The 19491-nt window shown below is 29.1% G+C and overlaps 3 protein-coding genes across 14 annotated transcripts; 1 reads left to right on the forward strand and 2 right to left on the reverse strand.

Annotated features, from left to right (window-relative positions):
* Positions 1-4460: 4460 nt before the first annotated feature.
* On the forward strand, positions 4461-11164 carry LOC126915649 (uncharacterized). 3 transcript variants are annotated; one of them, XR_007710282.1, is made up of 10 exons: positions 4461-6344; positions 6407-6632; positions 6801-8520; positions 8987-9247; positions 9316-9466; positions 9526-9699; positions 9780-10047; positions 10255-10399; positions 10499-10641; positions 10730-10794. XR_007710282.1 is itself a non-coding variant. In XM_050720504.1 (10 exons), exons 1-10 carry the CDS (start codon positions 6115-6117, stop codon positions 10974-10976), a joined length of 3573 nt encoding a protein of 1190 aa, XP_050576461.1. In that variant the 5' UTR covers positions 5060-6114; the 3' UTR covers positions 10977-11164. The 3 variants fall into 3 exon arrangements, 2 of the variants coding, with proteins under 2 accessions (XP_050576462.1, XP_050576461.1); XM_050720504.1 differs by having other exon boundaries at positions 5060-6344; positions 10255-10407; positions 10730-11164; XM_050720505.1 differs by having other exon boundaries at positions 10499-10794.
* A 302-nt stretch (positions 11165-11466) lies between these two features.
* On the reverse strand, positions 11467-15381 carry LOC126915650 (repetitive organellar protein-like). 7 transcript variants are annotated; one of them, XM_050720507.1, is made up of 12 exons: positions 15187-15381; positions 14813-15032; positions 14477-14743; positions 13825-14287; positions 13061-13730; positions 12624-12992; positions 12342-12509; positions 12237-12281; positions 12092-12161; positions 11873-12026; positions 11727-11805; positions 11467-11649 (listed from the first exon to the last, which is right to left on the reverse strand). In XM_050720507.1, the coding sequence occupies exons 1-12, from the start codon at positions 15379-15381 to the stop codon at positions 11560-11562; spliced, it is 2790 nt and encodes a 929-aa protein (XP_050576464.1). In that variant the 3' UTR covers positions 11467-11559. The 7 variants fall into 7 exon arrangements, with proteins under 7 accessions (XP_050576464.1, XP_050576463.1, XP_050576469.1 ...); XM_050720506.1 differs by having other exon boundaries at positions 12092-12281; XM_050720512.1 differs by lacking the exons at positions 11727-11805; positions 11873-12026.
* Positions 15382-15580: 199 nt separating this feature from the next.
* LOC126915654 (uncharacterized) lies at positions 15581-19491 on the reverse strand. 4 transcript variants are annotated; one of them, XM_050720517.1, is made up of 11 exons: positions 19359-19470; positions 18665-18837; positions 18445-18597; positions 18056-18347; positions 17932-17984; positions 17780-17860; positions 17443-17712; positions 17256-17360; positions 16628-16696; positions 16356-16505; positions 15581-16281 (listed from the first exon to the last, which is right to left on the reverse strand). In XM_050720517.1, the coding sequence occupies exons 2-11, from the start codon at positions 18806-18808 to the stop codon at positions 16051-16053; spliced, it is 1548 nt and encodes a 515-aa protein (XP_050576474.1). In that variant the 5' UTR covers positions 18809-18837; positions 19359-19470; the 3' UTR covers positions 15581-16050. The 4 variants fall into 4 exon arrangements, with proteins under 4 accessions (XP_050576474.1, XP_050576476.1, XP_050576473.1 ...); XM_050720519.1 differs by lacking the exon at positions 18665-18837 and having other exon boundaries at positions 19359-19491; XM_050720516.1 differs by lacking the exon at positions 19359-19470 and having other exon boundaries at positions 18665-18874.

Raw genomic sequence — 19491 nt, forward strand, 5'->3', positions numbered from 1 at the left:
CGTAGCATTCGTTTCAGCATTCGTCTGTATCAACGATTGTATAAATAATGTCCGAATATACTAGGCATCACAGTCGCAAAACGATGAGGTCTGCTAGCTCACAATGCCCCACGGGAAGTGAAATCAAATACATTGATGATACTTATTCTTAATTGATATATAACAGACATTACTTGCAGTTTCGCATATGCAATTGTTTACGGTGTTTTCAAGCTCAATCAACCCTTGTTTATAGATAGAAGATAAATTATCGATGGTTGGCAATCGATACTGGCACATACGCTGTTGTCACGTCGAAGAGTGGTGGTTTCCTCGCGTTGTTTGAATGGTTTCGCGTAGGTTTAATTGTTTCACGAGTAAGGTAAGAAAAATTCAGATTTTAGATATGGTGGCAGAATTGATTATGTTTTTTTTTTTTTTAATCTTTGTTTATTGATTCCAGGTTTTTTATATATTTTTTTTTACATGATTTTTTTTTCAAAATAAACGCTGAATTCTAATTGTAGGATGGTACAGGCAAAAGTACCGATACACGACGGTACGACGTAGCCATGCATTATTACATTTTTTTTTTTTTTTTTAAGATTATTATTGTGCCTTAAATTTAAGCCGCTGTTGCGCTGTGCTTATGTACGATATTTTAATTTATGTCCTGAAAACCTGGACGCAAAAACAGAACAGTTCGAGAATTGATTATGTGAATTCAACAGAGTGACAGTTAAAAATGTCAGGACAGAGTGTCGAGAGCTGATTTTGGGAAGGTTTATATACTATAGGTTTGGCTCTTATGGAGGGGGTGTTGCCGGTGGTGTCACCTAGGCCGAGGTCAGAAGTTGCCATGCTGTTACTCTCTTCTAACGCTGGGACACTGTTTACGTTGTTGCTTTGATGGCCTGCAGGATGTTCGTTAGGCCCCCTTTGTTTTTCTATTCCTAATTTATGGGTCTGTGACACTGTCACACACGCACAATTATAGACAGAATTTGCTGTAGTTGTACCGTGGTTTTTTTTCGAAGGAAACCTCCAATAATTGAACCTTTCGGTAATTCCTACCACAGACAGGGAGATTCCCCTTGATGCAGTGGAAAACTCGATGGTCCACCGCGGTAGAATAGTGTAACATGATATAATGTCAGATATCGCTGAGACAATGCATGTAGGTACTAAATTAAAAAATAAATTTTATTTTTGACTTTTTTTAAATTAAATTTCTACTAACGTATTTGTAATCTTTCCGATTAAAACGAGATCAAACAAGGTATAATTTGAATTATATGAGGTGGTATATATATGTTGTCCGTGATGATTGTCGCTGGTCCTGGTCCGGATTAATTGTAGCTCTGGCTGTAGATGTTGCTGCTGGGGTACTGCTATTATTTATCTATTTTTGATGCGTGGAAGAAAATTCGTACTACGGGCGCCGGGAGTCGAACCTGGGTCCCGAACGTTCGTAACCTAAGGCGCTAACCACTTCGCCACCGTTTTTCTTTTTTTTCCGTTTATTATTACCAGATTTTGTGTATTACATATTTGTATTTTCCATTATAAACGATGAATTCTGGTTGTGAGGTGGTTCAGGCAAAAGTACCGATACACGACGGTACGACATAGCCATGCAATATTACATCTTTTTTTTTCTTTTTAAGATTACTTTTGTCACTTAAATTTACGCCGCTGTAGAGCGGTACTTATGTACGATATTGTCTTTTTTTTTCTTTCCATTTCTGTCCTGAAAGCCTGGTCGCAAAAACAGGACAGTGATCGCAAAAACAGGACAGTCCACATCGCCACCGTGTCCGTTGTTAGTGTCGAATGGCGGTATTTGTTGTCGAGTGCCGCTACAGTTCTAAAAGGTAAAATTAGTTGGACTTCCCATTCAACTTCTTGTCGATTGCTGATTGTCTGTATTCTGCTGGATCGGGTTGGTTCGATAGTGGGACAAGCTGCTTGTCACCGCGATCCAAGATGCTCGTTGCCGCATAAGCTGTGGTCGTCTGGATGATGCCGTCGCCGCCAGGGCGAATTTGATGATATGGCTGAAGGTCCGTTGCGTTGAGGGCTCGTCGTTTACCACGCAGTGCAGATGGTAGTCTTCCTTGTCGTGGTCAATAAAGTTCATGCTGGTGTTCACGACCCAAGACGTGTCGCGGAACGCATCGATTTTGGATATGTCGTGGAACACCTCGTCCCAGGAGGTGTCATGGAACACGTCGGACGAGCAAGAGTCGTGTAACACCACTGCCCACGAAGTGTCGTGGAACACGTCGGCCCAACAAGTGAGGTCCCTAGGTAGATTCATCGTGGAGGCGCGAATGATGGTTATGGTTGATTGGCAGACAGGCTCCTCCCGCTGACCCATCCGTCTCGCACTTTCTTGCTGATGATCCTTGGTGGTGAGAGGGCGTTGGGCGTCATGGCGTCCGTGATTGTGATTTGAGTTGACGTTGGACAGAGTACCGACGTCGTTGAAGGTAAGGGTAACTCCGTGGATTCAGTAAACAAGTGTTGAGCTTATGGGTCCCATTTATCCATGGAAGATGAAATCAGAGGCATCGTAGCTTCCGTTTGGTTAGATTTCTTTCATTCGATTGGTTGCAATGGGTTAAGATTTACATTTGCAGGCGTATTTTATCATTCTGCTTCATTGTGTCGGTCCTTATCCGGTGAAAGGAACTTCGGTAGTGCTTGATGCAGATTCGTCAAATACGATGTGGAGTTTTGTAGTTGATTGGGAGACTGGGCTCCTCCCGATGATCTGTTCGAATTGCGTTTTCTGGGTGATGATTCTTGGTGGAGAAGGAGCGTTGGACGTCGTGACTAGGACTTGTTTTGACATTGTAGAGTATGCCGGTGTCGTTGGAGCCAAGGGTGACTTCAGTGAGATATCTCTGGTCCGAGACTTGTCCGATGTAGCGATCTGTGGACTCAATAGACAAGTGTAGAGATCCGATGGGGCGTTCTGTAAACCATCGATATCATCAGAGTGATTCGCCATGATGGTGATAACGTGGAAGTTATTCCGATTCGAGTCACTCTTAGGTGTGGCCCTTTTCGGAAATGGCGAAGGTGGCGTCTTCACCTCTATCCTTCGGGTAAGATGATTGCCAGAGGTCGACGCATCTCCGAAGTATGTGTTCAGCTAGCCTGAGGACCCGTTATAAATCTTAAGATTTAGTTAACTAAAGTCCTTCAAGCAGACAAATAGTCTTTGTTCCAACTACGGGAAGATAAGAGAAACTTATTTTTCTACGAACAATGCTTCCCGCTAGCAGCTTTCCCTCAAGGGCGGCTAGCATCCTTCTCTAACCACCAACATGGAAATTGATCAATTAACAGTAACGTCAATTTCCCTCACCCTCCGAACGAAATCTTTTCTCTACGAATCCGATGATCTCGTGCCCTTAGACACACCCATCTCCGTGACAGAGAGACACTCTCTTGTACGAGCTTATCAACGATTGAAGTATCATTCTTATACGTAGTGATTGCTCCGTGCATCAACCTTGATTACAACTTAGACGCTAACGAAAAGTAAAGTTCGTCATCCCGTTGACCACGGATTCGTTATCGAACCTGAGGCCATTGTCATTAGTGTCGCGAGTACCTAAACGCTGTGGTTAACTACCAACGCTGTAATATCTCTACTTGTGTTAATAAACTGTACCTTTGTTGCACCGCATCGATGGCTAATTCCAGTGAAGATTCATTGAACGCCCATCCTAACGCCAACCCGACATATAGACACAAACGCGATACACTAGCACACTATCCTTTATCCTTTTGTTTATTTTTCTCGTGCCATTACGTGTCATTATCTTTAATACTAAACATTTAAACAAAAGGCAATCGCTGGATAATTCGGGGGTATCTCAGAAGGAAAAATGTATCTATTAAAATCTGGAAGAGTAAGACATTGTATTTTTTCAAAAAATATCCACTATTATTTGCTTTTGGAATATCAGAACACGATTATATACGAAGCTGACGTAAAATCATTAAAATTTACTTTTTACAAGGATAGAATGACAGTTGAGGCTTGGAGCTGAGATAAATTTAGAAGTCAGTGTAACATATAGGGTTAGCGACTTAATTTCGAATCTGTGCTTGCGAGAACATTGAGAATAGCAACAATGTAACATGTACGCTTACTACTAGAATCAAATATTACAAGCCATCTATGAATTACCGAATACTGATGTTAAATCTGTCATTTAAAGATACGTTTGATTTCTTATCATAATAATAATTTTATTGTTTATTTTATTAATTTTATTTTTGTTATTTATATTAACATAATTAATCATAATTTTTAACATAAATAATTTTCATCGTTTGCCGACTAGTTCAAACGAATCAAGGCACTGTAATATGATCGGCAAGTGTGCCTATTAGATGAGGTGAACAAACTCTTTGAAAGAGTAATTGCCGCCTGTCTGGAGGCCCATATGTTAGTGCGAGTGCCCGGTTTGCACGAAAGCCAGTACAGCTTCCGGCGGGACCGCTCGACGGTGGACGCGGTAAATCGTGTGCAAGCCGTGTCGGGGGTTATCGTTTCCCAAAGCGAGGTGACGTTGGCGGTCTCGTTGGACATTGTCAACGCGTTCAACACCATACTCTGTGATGTTTTCCTTTAAATTCTTCTTTATTAAACGTTTTTATTTGTTTCTACAAATCGATAATTTCATAAGAATCGGGACCCAAGTGTTGCAATAATCGAGGGCCTGGGAAGAGGCAAGGAGGAGAACGAGAGCAACAACAACTACGCGGAGCAGTGAAGGCAAGAATACAAAACAACGAAAAACCGCAGAAGGAGATCAGCCCAGTATTCTCAACTGGCTGAGAAGATGACATGAGCAGTAACTGTTCGAAGAAAAAGATACAACGGGGCATGAAAGGACAACCCTGATGACTGCCGACAGGTTTTACCGGGGTTGTCTGTCCTCAAAGCAGAGGAAGAAGGAGGAGGGGTTTTTAATGGGTATGGCAACGACATCCAACCGACTCCCACATAACCCAGTGATGCGGGTCACTGGGCATGCGTAATAGCATTTTCCCCTCCTCACCCCCCCCCCAAAAAAGAAAAAAGGTGTTGCAATAATGGAGATATAGAAACAATTCCATTTCTCGAAATTGAAGATCTTAAATTTATCGCACTTATCGTAGAAAAGGGCAATGCAAGTGAAAGGAAACGAGGAATTGAGAATCAAAGCGATCGACAAATATTTAAAGACCCGCGATAAGTTGAGATCTTTAACTCAAAACTCAAATTTTCTTATGTTTGATTTCTCATCAATAAAAATATATGACCTCATATGCAAGATCGTCTCAACAAACACCATCGTATGTACTAAGGAAAAAGAATATGTGGTTCCATGCGACGATGAAAAAATATTCACGCTAGTACAATTGACATGCCAAGTACTGAGGATTAATGTTAAATCTAAATGGTGTATGGAAAAGATTAAAATTATTTGCATCTATTAATTGCATCATTCCACTGATTCATTATCATTTCTCTAAAGGAAATATAATAAACAATTAATTTCTCTTTTTTGGGCAACATACAATTAGTTTCACTATTGCACGATTTTGTCAATAGATTCCTGTCAATGCTAGTGTGCAACTAAACAGGACAGATCCCTGACTTTAAGCTTAAATACATAGGTTTTTGTATATGCTAAACTGCAATCAAACAGGGCAGGTCTCTAATTTTATAGGTTCTTGCACATACTAGCTTTATTTAATCTCAGCACTTGACCGCATGGTGCAGCACTAATCCGGAAACAAGCAGAATCATAAGCGTGAGCACTCTCGTTTCTTCTCTGTTAGTGCCATAACATTGATACACCATCTTTAATTTTAAAAAACGCGCTTTCTGTATTATAATAAAACCGTAAAAAGATCTGGTTTTCATTTCACTTTACTATTTTATTTACTTTCATTTTTGGATGTTAAATCTTTCGAAATATATGATATTGTTTAGTAGGTAATATATAATATTGTTTAGTAGGATATATTTTTATTATGGAAATGTGAAATTTCTGTGCTTTTTAAACGAAAATAAGAGAAACTGATTTTACGTAGAAATAAATAAATTATAAAAAGGTGTTCAAAATGAATCAACGAGTCAATAAATGTATTCGAACCTATGAAAGAAAAAAATGTAAAGATGCTGTAGTTCCAGTACCAAAAATAGTTATTTCGTCTTTAGATAATATGAAGAGCAGAAATCGTGTTTTATTAAATGATAATTCAAATATAATTGAAGAGAAAGATGTTGATAATGATTCTCTATATAATGATCCTTTTGAGACAACATTTGATAGACTAATTAAAAATGCAAGGTACGAAATTTTGTTATTGCTTTATTGTATTACAATTATTAATAGAATTGTTTGTTTAATAGAATTCTACCACCTATACCAAAGGCACATAATGATACAATACTACTAACTAGTTCAGATAGTAATAAATCTGAAATAAACGATCACCAATCTTCATTGCATAAAACATTAAGTTTTAACACAAAACCAGTTTGTAAATCAACATACAGAAAGATAAAAGTGCATATTACAAAGAAAACAATGTCTAAGAAAAATGTATCTGTGCTCAAAAATAATGGAGAATCTAAAGTAAGTTTGTTATTATAAAGTATATCTACATAATATTAAATTTACATTAAAACTACATTATAAGTTAATATATACACATATTAAAAGTATATTAAATAAATATCCATATTAAATAAATATCCATATTAAATATACATATTAAATAAATATCCATATATTATTGAATAGGTACAAGAAGATGTATCTCATAAAAAATATAAATTGCGTAAAACGAGAAATAACAGTAAAATGCCATTTAAATATTCATATATCAAACAATCTAAAAAAAATTATAATAAAAAATATTTTGTAAAAAACAGCGAAAAAGCTTGTAATATACAAAGTGATAAATCTTGTAACAATGTGGAGATAAAACCATGTTTTATTAATTTAGACAGATCTGCTGTATCAAAATGGGATAGTAAGTTACATACAATAGAAAATAATTTATTAAAAGAAAATGATCAATTATTAGATCAACATTCAATTAGTGGAATCAGTATTGATAATTTAAAATATGATGAAGAAAAAATAAAACATTGTACTATTAAACTAGAACAATTAGGAACAAATCCATACATAGCGCCACTTGATTTTAGAAAAAAATACGAAAATGTATTCAGTAGTACACCTAATGGTAGACCTGTTAGATCAAATGCACATTTAATATCTTTATCACCAATTCCAGTTAAATATTTTGAAAAATTGAAGGATTCCACAATGTTGTCAAGCAACATCTCATTTAATGAAAATAATGAAATTTTATTAAAATCTAAACTAATAAGTGATGATTTGTGTAAAGAAACAAATATAATAAAAAAATATAAAGATGAACATAAGTCATCTAGTTATTTAGCAAACACATCTAATTTTAATAAGCATAATTTCGATCAATTTGAAAATATAGATAAAAAAGATGTAGATTCATTGATTAAACTTAGTTATAGCGAGAATTGTGATCAGAAAGAATTTTTAACAAAAAGAGATTCAGTTCAAAATATTCCAGGAAATAGAATTGAAAAAAATAATATATCAAATAAATCAGTATTAACAGAAGAATATAAAACTTCAAATGTAAAAATAGACAAACATATCTTAAGATTCTCTAATGATGCAAATATGTCACGTTCTTTATTTGATGATACCAATGGAAGTATTCAAACTCCATTAGGCAATGATATCGGAGTGAATGATATAGTAAAACTATCTATTAATAATTTAGTGATAAATGAAAAAAGTACTGTATTAAATAACGAGGGACACTCTGATTTTATTAAATTAAATAAAACATCTACTGCAAATATAAGTACTGATAAAAAAGTAACATTCAATAAGTCACAGGAAGAATTACTTACAACTTCAGTCCCGATTAAATTGACGAAATCAGATTCATCATCTGATGATAAAAACAATGATATAGCAAATGTAGATGGAAAAATTCTGTCAAGCAGAGACAGTGTATTAAATATAAACCATTCTTCTGTAGACAGTAGTAGAAAATGTGGTGAATCTCATGTAGTTTTGAAGCAATTGCAAGATTCCATTAGAGTTACAAAAAGAAAAAAATATACTAAATGGGATCTTGATTTAGTTAGTATTGCAGAAGATTGTGATAATAGTACAGAACTGAAGAAAAAACAGATACATTTAGAAAAGACAAACACTGAAAGAGAAATGATATTATCACGAAAGGAATTATCAGTTTTAGAAAATATAACAGAGAAATGTACTAATAATGCTCATAGAATAGTTGGAGAACATGTTTATTTAAAACCAGGCAAATCTTGGGCAAGATCTTTGTCAATTTTGCACAATTTACAAACTGAATTTAATCTGGATAAATTATCTGTTGGCAAAGGTAAAAAATGGAGATATAGTGTTCAGGATATTTTAAATATGCAAACACAAGGTAATTATGCAATGATCAAAAAGACATTTTTTATACATTTTGTAATTAAAATTTTTTGATTTAATAGATTATACATTATATTGATTTTGTTGTAATGTTAACAGAGAAAATTTAATGTAATACATATGTGATCATGCAAACATTTGAATGTTGTGTCTTTATTTGACAAAACAAAATATTACTGTAAAATTCATTAACCTGAAATATTAATATTTTATGTTTTTTATGATATAATATACATGGTTTATTTCATATTTTATACTTTTTATATATTTTTTATTTTTTAAGTATCCATTACTTTAAAATAAGTTTTTATTCTAAAAATGCTTTTCTATTTAAAAAATGAACAAGATATACATTATTTTGTAAATATGTTGTAAATGGGTAGGTCTTAAAAGTATAATATAAATAACAATTTTCTAAATATATATTATAATGATATTAATTTAATTTGTCATATATGTAGGAATTATACAAAGCTGCATAAAAAAGAACGATAGTAATACAAAATTACGAACAACTAATGAGATAATTAATAAATCAGAATATGAATTGATTAATAACAAAGGTAAAACTTGTGATTCCACCAATCTCACACGTGTTTCAAAAAGGATATCAGTTCGTGTAGTTCCAATTCATAAAACAGTGAAATCTATTGAAGATGCATCATTTCTTGAAGTCTATGGTATTGTTCCTGTTAAGAGTCAGAGATTTACATTATTAAATAGTAAGTCATATCATTAAATTTAATTTTTAATAAAGTTTTTATCATTATATTCATATATTTGCATACAGACCCTCAAAAATCTTCTATATGTAACATTCAAAATAATGACAGTGATATCCAAGTTACTGAAGAACATGTAGTTTCAACAGCTAGAGAAGTTATTTTACAGAGATGTTTACAAAAAGATTATATACCATTTACAACATACTTTTCTGATTCGTAAGTATATGTATATATAATGAAATTGTTAGAGAATAGTAATATAATAATTTATTTAGATACCTGGAACACTGTCGAAAAATTGGAGAAGGTGTATATGGTGAAGTTTTTCTTTATGAACAAGAAAATAAAAAATCTGTTATAAAGATTATTCCTATAGAAGGTAGTGATTATGTAAATGGAGAACCACAAAAAAAATTTCATGAGATATTATCAGAAATTGTAATTGCAATGTAATTATAATTACAATTTGTTAGTTATAATGAATATTAAAATTCATTATGATACTAATCTTTTAATAAAAAAATTTTAGGGAATTGCACAATTTAAGATTCAACACCAGGTACAATACTGATGGATTTGTAGAAGTAAAAGATATTAAATGTATAAAAGGAAAATATCCAGAAAGACTTATAGAATTGTGGAATATCTATGATGAAGAGAAACATTCTGATAATGACTGTCCGTCAATGTTTAATGATGATCAATTATACATTGTTCTCGAACTTGGACATGGAGGTCAAGATTTAGAAGCGTTTGTATTTAATACTGCAGAAGAAGCTCATATTTTGTTTATACAGGTTGTTATTATAATGTGCCTAACATTGTAAGAATTTTAAGTATATTAACATTCATTTCTAAGTTTCATTGTCATATACGAATTATTGTGTTTTTTTTCATTTTTAAATATAACGTACAACTAATCTCATATGATAATTAAACTAGCAAGTCAACTTACATTTAATTTTTCATCAACCTGAATAGTTATATTTAGTATTTTTTAATAGGCTGCATTAGCATTAGCAGTTGCAGAAAAGGCTATTGAATTTGAACACAGGGACTTACATTGGGGAAATATATTAATATCATCGGCAAATGAAGATTATGTACATTATAAGATTGGGCAAAAAAACATTGAACTAATTAGTAAAGGTGTGAAGGTATACACAGAAGACCATTTTCAATTCCAGCTAATTGTGAGATTTCTCTTTTTAAATTAAATTGAAAAACATATTGAATTTCTGGTTTTAGGTGTCTATTATAGATTTCACCCTTTCAAGAGTCAAGTATCAAGGATGTAGTGTATTTAATGACCTCGCATCAGATCCTACATTGTTTACAGCTCAGGGCGAATATCAATTTGAAATATATCGTTTGATGAGGGATAAAGTTAAGTAAGTTTTTAAGTATATTAATTTCCATATATTAATTTTCATTATTCACTTATTAAATTGCGTATTTATTGTTTGCGCGTTATTTTAGGAACAATTGGCAAGCATTTGAACCCTATACAAATATTTTATGGCTGCATTATACTTTAGATAAAATGATCACAGCAGTTAGATATAAAAAGAAAAACTTAAAAATTCATAAAAATGGTATAACAAAACTTAAAGAACTAGAAAACGAAATTTTGACATATAACAGTGCCTTTGACTTTGTAACAAATTGTGATAAAATTGTTAATTTATTACGTATTAATTCGAAATCCGAAGTAACTTCTGTATAACAAAGAAAAATATAGAAGTTGCAAAATGTAAAATATGAGTAGCAATATAAATTTTTTAATATCTGTATGTTAATAAATATTAGAAAAATATGTAAGTTTAATAATATTATATTAAATGTATATTTTTATTGTTCTTATATGTTTGTAACATGTTCTTCAAAGAATAAATCTTTATTGCAATATTTAAATATTCTTTACATATAATTTAACTTCAAATTAAAAAATATATTTATTTATAAAAAGATACAATGTACTTTTTAAACCATTTATTCTATATAAATCAAATTTTTATTACAAATAATGAGATTTTATATTTTTTATAAAAATTTATTGCAATTACTTCTCATTTGAATGTTAAACGTTTAGTTTTATATGTGTTTATATGTTTGTTACGTGTTTAGCTTAAATGTATATCATTAATTACGTAATTTATAAGATAATAAATTACAGTAAGGAAGTCATTACAATGTTAAAATTCAGAATAAACATCTTATAAAAAATCTTTACAAATTTATTATTTAAGTAAAAGAACGAATATATTTTTTTTATTTAAAGAAATTTATCTTGAAAGACTTCAATAATATTAATTCGTAGGAAATGTATATTCATATATATTACTCAATTTATGGTATGCACTACACTGATTAATAAAATTCCATCTTTGTTGATCAAACTGAAAATAAAAGTATGTATTAGAATAAAATAAATATAACTAAAAAGAAAAACACAAATTTAAAAGAATAAATATACAGTGAAATCTTTTTCAATTTGTTTGTCTTTCTTAGATTTGTTTTCTAATTCTGGAGATTTTTCTTCGCCATTGTGATACCTATAACATAATTTTTATGGTACAGTTTAATGATATTTAATGCAGGGTGATATATTTAACAATTTACCCAAAGTTATGTCCCAAATTTGATTTATAATCTTGTGTTTGTAAAGTTCGATACTTTTGAGCATCACCCAAAAATGGCATAAATTGCCATTCATTTTGTATATGTGAATTTCTTTCTTTCGAAATTGATGATATTATTCTTTTGTACATTGATTCTTTAAATGAATATATCAATGGAGCTATATTATTTACTACTTATTTTAAATATTATTTGTATTACCTTCTTCATGTACATTTATGGGTAGAATTTGGAATTTTTTCTCCGCTTCATTTAGTGTTGCATAAAATTCCTGTTGAGCATTATCATATAAACATTGATTTTCATTTTCCATATGAATTACATCAGAGCTGTTGTTTATAATTACAGTTATCTGTTCATGTAGTTCCATTAATTCTTTCATATTCAATGACTAAAAGCATGTAATTATCCTCAATTAAATGTTTCATTACATGAATGTGCAGTTACATACTAATAACCAATTTTCTGAGTCAAACATTTTTTCACTCTTCATGTCATCTTCAAATTGTTTTTGCAAAATTTCAACGTTCGCTTTGTGCCTTTCACAAACTGCATTTAAACTACTGTCATAGTTTTTTTTCATTAATATTATTTTGTCTTGATATTCTTCCATCTGAGACTATGTAACATTGTAAAAGTATTAAAGTAAAAGTATCATCTAATATAAAATAATTGAGCATAATGTAGTAATAGAAATAATATACTTGCTATAATAATATTAAGTAATAGCTACTTTAAGGATAGCACGAAGCTCAGCATTTTCTTGTATTAAATGTTTAATAATTTCTTTAGGATGTTTTATTTCACAATCTCTATTCATTATTTCATTTTGGTTTTCATTATGTTCACTTTTCGTATGTTCCATCTTATCAATAAATCGTATGTTCGTATGTTCCACTAATAAATTATTTGGAGAATTGGATCGCTCAAATGTTATGCAATTATTTTCAGGCACTTTTTTTATATTTACATTATTCGGCAATTGTACATCGATTTTTTCTATTTCAGCTTCTTTTACTTCTCGTTTTAGATCTTTATATTCTAGTTTGAAATTTTTTATTCTATTATTTACAGTTAACTCTATTATTTCATCTTGATGAATCTAAAAATAAAATAGATATATTAATACATAGTTAATAAGAAATAAAACATATCTCAAAAACTACTAACTATGTACTGATCATGTAATTTTTTAATAAATTTACTATTCGATGAATCTTTTTCTAAATTAGATAGATTTTGAAGACTTAATAGTCTTTCATATATTTGATTGGAAAGAGTATACAATTTGCTTTTTAGATTTTCTTCCATTACTTCATTATGCAGTCTAATTAATAATTCAGAGTTTTCATTTTTCCAATATTCCACATTTTTTTCTAATATTTCATTTTCATGTAGATATATGTCTAAGCTATTATCAAGTTTTTTGTTACTATTTTGATCATTTATAAGTTGTGTTCTTAAATTACTGAGTTCAACTTTTAATTTTTTTTCATATTTATCCAATTTTGCAAGATCCTCTTGCATTGTATATATGATATTAATTTTATCATTTTGTTCAGTTAGGGATACAATTATTACATTCATTTCTGTAAGTTTATGTTCAACATCTTTCAGCTTTTCATTTAATAAAATATTTTCATCTTCCAATTTTATGATTTCATGATGTTTTTGTTCCATTGCATTTTTGTATTCACCAATTTTTTGTGACAAAATATTATTACTTGCATTAACTTTATTTTTCAAAGTAGTTATAGCTTCTTCTTTTGTGGAAATGATCATATTGGATTGAATAATATTCTTTTCTAATTCATAATTTTCAAATTGTAAATTACTCAATCTACAAAAAATGTTAGTAATTAAAAGATAATATAAAATAATAATTAATATTATAAAAAATATTTCTTCTTTTATAAAACAAATAGAAGCATTACCTTTTCTCTATTTCTTTAATCTTATTTTCTAAAGTAGTCTTTAGGTTTTTAGTTTCAAGAAGTTCACGAACTTGCTCTGATAAATTTTTAACTTGTTCAATTTTTATTATTAATTGTTTCTTACTCTCTCGACATTCTTTTGATAATCTATTTGTTATATTTTCTAAATTGTTGTTTTCTTTTTTTAATGCATTACAATCTTTATCATATATAAATAATTCACTTTTAAGTATCTCAAGTTGTTGTTCTAACTTCAATACATGATCGTCCTTTTTATTAAGTGCTGTAGTTATTTTTGATAACTGTTCTTTAATTTTTATATTTTCTTCATTTAAACCAATACCTTCTCCTCTTTGCTGTTGTACTACTTCTTTCAATTGAGCTATTTCTAAACTTTTTCTTTTTAATTCCTTCTGTTGTTCTTCGATTGTTTCAGTTATCTGTATGTGTTGATCTCCAGCACCTTAACATAATTTTTCGTGTAAAACAGCAATACTGTATATATAATTAATATTTATTATGATCGTGGAAGGAATTAATCATTTAGAAGTACTGCTATTAGTAAATAATTAAAATACTACAAATATATAATTTTATACATAAAATATAACTGAAATTATAATATAATGGAATTTAAACATCTAAAAATTACCTTGTAGAGCTGTATTTATTTTATTGATACAAGATTTCAAATGTATTTCGATAGCTTTATTAATTTTTTCATCATATAAATATGTTTCCTCTGTATGTAATATTTCATTTAATAACTGATACAATATGTTTTCAATACATTCATTTATCTTATTTTGTACGTGTAATAGATCATTAGGAAGCTGTTTAATACAAGAATCATATTTCTTATTTTCTTTTTTATGCTGGTTATATAATTCAGAAATTAGTTGTTTCTTCAAAGTTATATCTAGCAAAAAAATTAATATGCTCATATACATATACATGTGTAAAAACACAAACCAAAAGTTTAAATTACCTTGAGAAACATTGATAGCTGATTGTGTATCTTTCAGAATTTCATAAAAATAATAAGTTTGTTTAATTATGACGGGACGTTCGATTTCTACATATATTTGTAACTTTTGTGTAAGAGAACGTAACTTAATTAAAAAATGTGTAAAATATTCAATGATTTCCTTTTCTATATTATCTATGACATCTTTTCTACTTAATTTAATGGTATAATTGTGATATTCCTATTAAATGTTGTTATTTGTTTTCAACAAATTATAATATGGCATTAAAATAAAATTATAATGTTAAATTAAAATTAAATTAAAATAAAATTAAAATATTGTAATATGTTGTTATATTTTTTAAACAAAAGATTGGGTCAATGAAATGTATTACCTTTTGAAGTCCACAAGAATCTAAATTATTTGCTATTTCACTTAATAAATTTTTATTATTAACTGCGTTAGAAATATTGTCAAATTCTATTTCATTTGAATTAGTCATATCTTGCTCTACATTGAATGCAATAACACTGTCTTCAACTACATATACAAAATATTTACATATATATACGCATGTATAATTATACATAATATATTATATATTATATATGTATTGTATATATATATATATAATATTATTATGATATCATATAAATCACATAATATTGATTTCACTTATAATATAGAAAATGTGTGATATGTGACTCATATATATATAAGTATATAATGCACTATATATTATTATGTATGTTTTAAATAACAGCATTACTTGTATTTTTTGAATCCACTTCAGAGTCACAAGAAAGTTTTTCACAAATCATATATTTTAAATTTTGATCAAAGAAAGTTTCTAGTTTATCATTTTCTATATAGTGCTTTAGATCTCCAATTTGTTGTAAGAGATTTTGACTTTCTATTTTATAACTTTGAAATCTTGTTATAATGATGTTTATATTATACAGTATATTATTTGCTTCTTCACCAATATCCAAGCTACATTTTGAACAATTACAAATTTCTTCACAGACGCCATTAAGCTCTTCTAAATTATTTAGAACATATTTTAACTTATTGAAAAAATCACTAATTTCTTGTTTCATAGAAACCAATTGCTCTTTATATTGAGCAATTTTAATATCTTTATCTTGAATTTCAGTTTTTAAAACTTCTAACATATTCTTTGCCTCCATCTAACGTAATTGACATTATAATTATTCATAATCGTGTAAATGTATATAATTAGGTGTGAATAAGGCATTTAATAAGTATAATAAAAATAGTGTACTTGTTCATTATATGGAATAGACAGTTCTTCGATCACTTTTAACAGTTGATTTAGCTTTTCTTCTTGATTTGTTACTATACAATTCTGTTCATAATTTTGTTTTTTAAGTTCGTCTCTTTCTTCTAAGACATTCTTTAATTGATCTAGCATTATATTATATTTTTCTGCTTTTTCTACTAATTGTTCCATTTCTTGTATCTTTTTCTGCAATACAGTAAGAATATATAATTTTTTATTTGAAAATTAATCCTTGATATTAGATATGTGTGATAACTAACTAAGAGTAACTCTTTTTCTAATCGTAATGTTGTTGTTTCTTTGACATATAATTGAAGTTTTTCAATTTCTTCAGAATATATATAACAACTTTCACATTTCTCATTTAAATCTTGTTTGAGTTGTTCCATTAAATATTTGTAACTATAAAGCTAGAAAAAGAAAATTTATAAAAACAATTTATAACTATAAAGTTATAAAAAGAAAAGAAGATAGAATTTTCAAAATGGAATAATATAAAGATAATATATAAAATAATATATAAACATATTACCTTCTTTTTCAAATCCTCCACTTCGCAATTACGTTCATGATCCAATTTATATAATTTCTCATGTAACATCTGCATAATTATTATCAAGTATTATTACTGACACTAGTGAGATGCGGATTGATGGAGAGGTGGAATATCTATTGGTAAGAGAGTGAAAGAAAGAAATGTAACCTTTGTGGCGACAAATACGGAAATTTAGAGCACATGAAAAAAGAGTGGAATTAGAAAGCAGATTTGGTATAGGAGAGATAGCCAACAAAAGAGGAAAAGATAGGGTTATCAACTTGGTGAGGAAATTGGGAAAGAAAAAAAGAAAAGAGTGAAGAGGTAAGTAGGTAAAGATTTGTGTAATAGATAACAGAAAATAGACATATAATAATAATTAATAATTAAATAGATGATAGAAAGTAAATATGTTATTTAGAAAATTGTGTGTCTGAGTGAGTGGATGTGTGTGTAAATGAATAAGTGAGAACGCAAGGAAATAGGGAAAATAATTGTGAACCAAATTCCTTCTGACCAGAAGACTGAAAATGAACTACTACTATTATTAGGTATTAATTGACTTCAATTTTGTCATACGACATACTTTAGTATTATTCTACAAAATTGTATTTTATATACTTGCTTTGAGATTTCCTTGTTGGGTGTATATGCAACTTTCTTTTTCTTTTAGTAAAACCTCCAAATGTTTATTCATATCATGTAATTCTTCTAACTCAGCATCTCTTACCTAGAAATTAAATACAATTGTATAAATTATAATATAAATATATATAAATATATATATAAATTATTAAGTTGATATATCATACGCAGAGTTCATTTTTCAAAACAATAATTTCAGAATCTTTCTGGATGATAATCCCTTTATGAACGCTATTATGTAGATCAAAATCAGATTCTGTTCCCATTTCAATGTCAGACTCTGTTAGACTTTCAATATCCTGTGAACTATTACTGCAAGAAGCATCACATTCAAAACTTTGTTCCTTGTGATTATTTGTTTGTGAACTATTTTTGTCTAGATCTGCGCTGTTATCTTCATTACTGAATTTTGATGTGAATGATGTTTGTGACATTGCCTAGATAGAATAATATTTATATAAAAATATATTGTTTAAATGACAAAAAGCACAATTATTTTCATACAGATATCGTAATAATTTTGTTTAGATATTTATCAACTTCATCGTCAATTTGTATTTCTATATCATGTGTTTCTGTGTTTACCTGTAAGTAAATATTACATTTATTTAAATAATTTTAATTATAGTACTAATAGATTGATTATGATATACTACTTGTACAGCTACATCAATATATTCTATCCAAGATGATGTCTTTTTATTGTAATCTACAAAATTAAGATACAAATAAGAATTTAGAAAATAAAAAATTTTTTAATACATTTTTGTATCATTTTACCTGCAGAAGGAAGTGATCTTACAGTAGACCCACATGATGGTGTTAAATTATAATTTTTCAAAGGTGGATCAAACATAGTTAAAGAATAAGAATATAATTGATTATATTGGTTTGTTATAACTGATACATTTCTTGTGTTAGACTGTAAATTTCTTTTACAAGGTGTATGGATTGATAACAAATTTGACTGAATTATAGGATCTGATTTACTGATATTGAAAAATGCACCTTTTAGAACTCTAGTTGTATAATTGTTTTTCTGTGGTAATTCTTTTATTTTTGAAATGTTATCCTAAAAAATAATATTACATTATTAAATTACTTTTAACTTTAATTTTAAGTTATTATATAGAAGAGTAATATACAAAGTAAATTGTTTAAAAACTTACTAAATTTTGTAACTGTTCTTCTTGTTGAGTGGTAAGTTTAAGAGTTTTATATTTTTTAAGTTCTTTTTTAACTATCTGAAGTTCATTTTGTGCTTTTGGATTGAGTTGAATAATATTATCAATAATTACATTAAATGGTATTATTTTTCCCATCTGGAAGAAAATACATAGTGAGAATGTTTTTCTTTGATATGAATATTTTGTTTAATTGAATACATACTGATGAGTCATGTTCATTAAGTTCACGAAAGTAACGTGAATTTTCTAAAGAATTTGGACTCCATGCTCTGATATCTGAACAAGAATCATGTAATTTTAATCGACCTTCTAAACGTTTCTTCGGTAAAACATAGTCACCATACATCAAAGGTGTTCCTGAATTACGTTTACTAGCTAAAAAAATTCGAGGTCCATGTTCTACATAAGACATATTTACTTCTTTTTTTGCTCAAAAAATCAGTAACATTAATTATTATTACTGTTAACGGATCTGAGTCTAAAATTCTTTTTAAAAATATAATATAATATAAAATAAGTTGTATTATTTATTTGATTGTTTTTATTTATATACTATAGTAACTATTAAGAAACAAAATGCGAAGTAACATAAATGGTGATCAATAAAATCTATGTAGTTATATAATAAAATATTTTATTTTGTAAGCTGACATCAAAGTTACTGATAGGTAATATTAATAAACATTTTTCGGTTTTATCAATGTTATAAAATACATCTGCTTAGGCTTTTAAAGTGCAGAAATTATTATTACATAGTATAATTTTTCTTCGAAATAAGCAACTGGTTTCTGACTCGAATAGGTTTGTGAAAGCAAGGAGCCATACATTTTTGTGGTCTAATGAACAATGACAGCGTTTAGTAAAAGATGAATACAATATATATAATGCTTTCTCACTTTATTATTAGCGATCCTGACGTCTTATATGTTACTCGACCAATCAGTTTCTGATTTGCCGCTATGTCAAGCCTCTCGCTCGTTTTCCGTGTTTTTCTTTGTCCCATTCAAGAACAAAATCAAGCAGAATAAC

The sequence above is a fragment of the Bombus affinis genome, chromosome 4, assembly GCF_024516045.1.
Source record: "Bombus affinis isolate iyBomAffi1 chromosome 4, iyBomAffi1.2, whole genome shotgun sequence".
NCBI lineage: Eukaryota > Metazoa > Arthropoda > Insecta > Hymenoptera > Apidae > Bombus > Bombus affinis.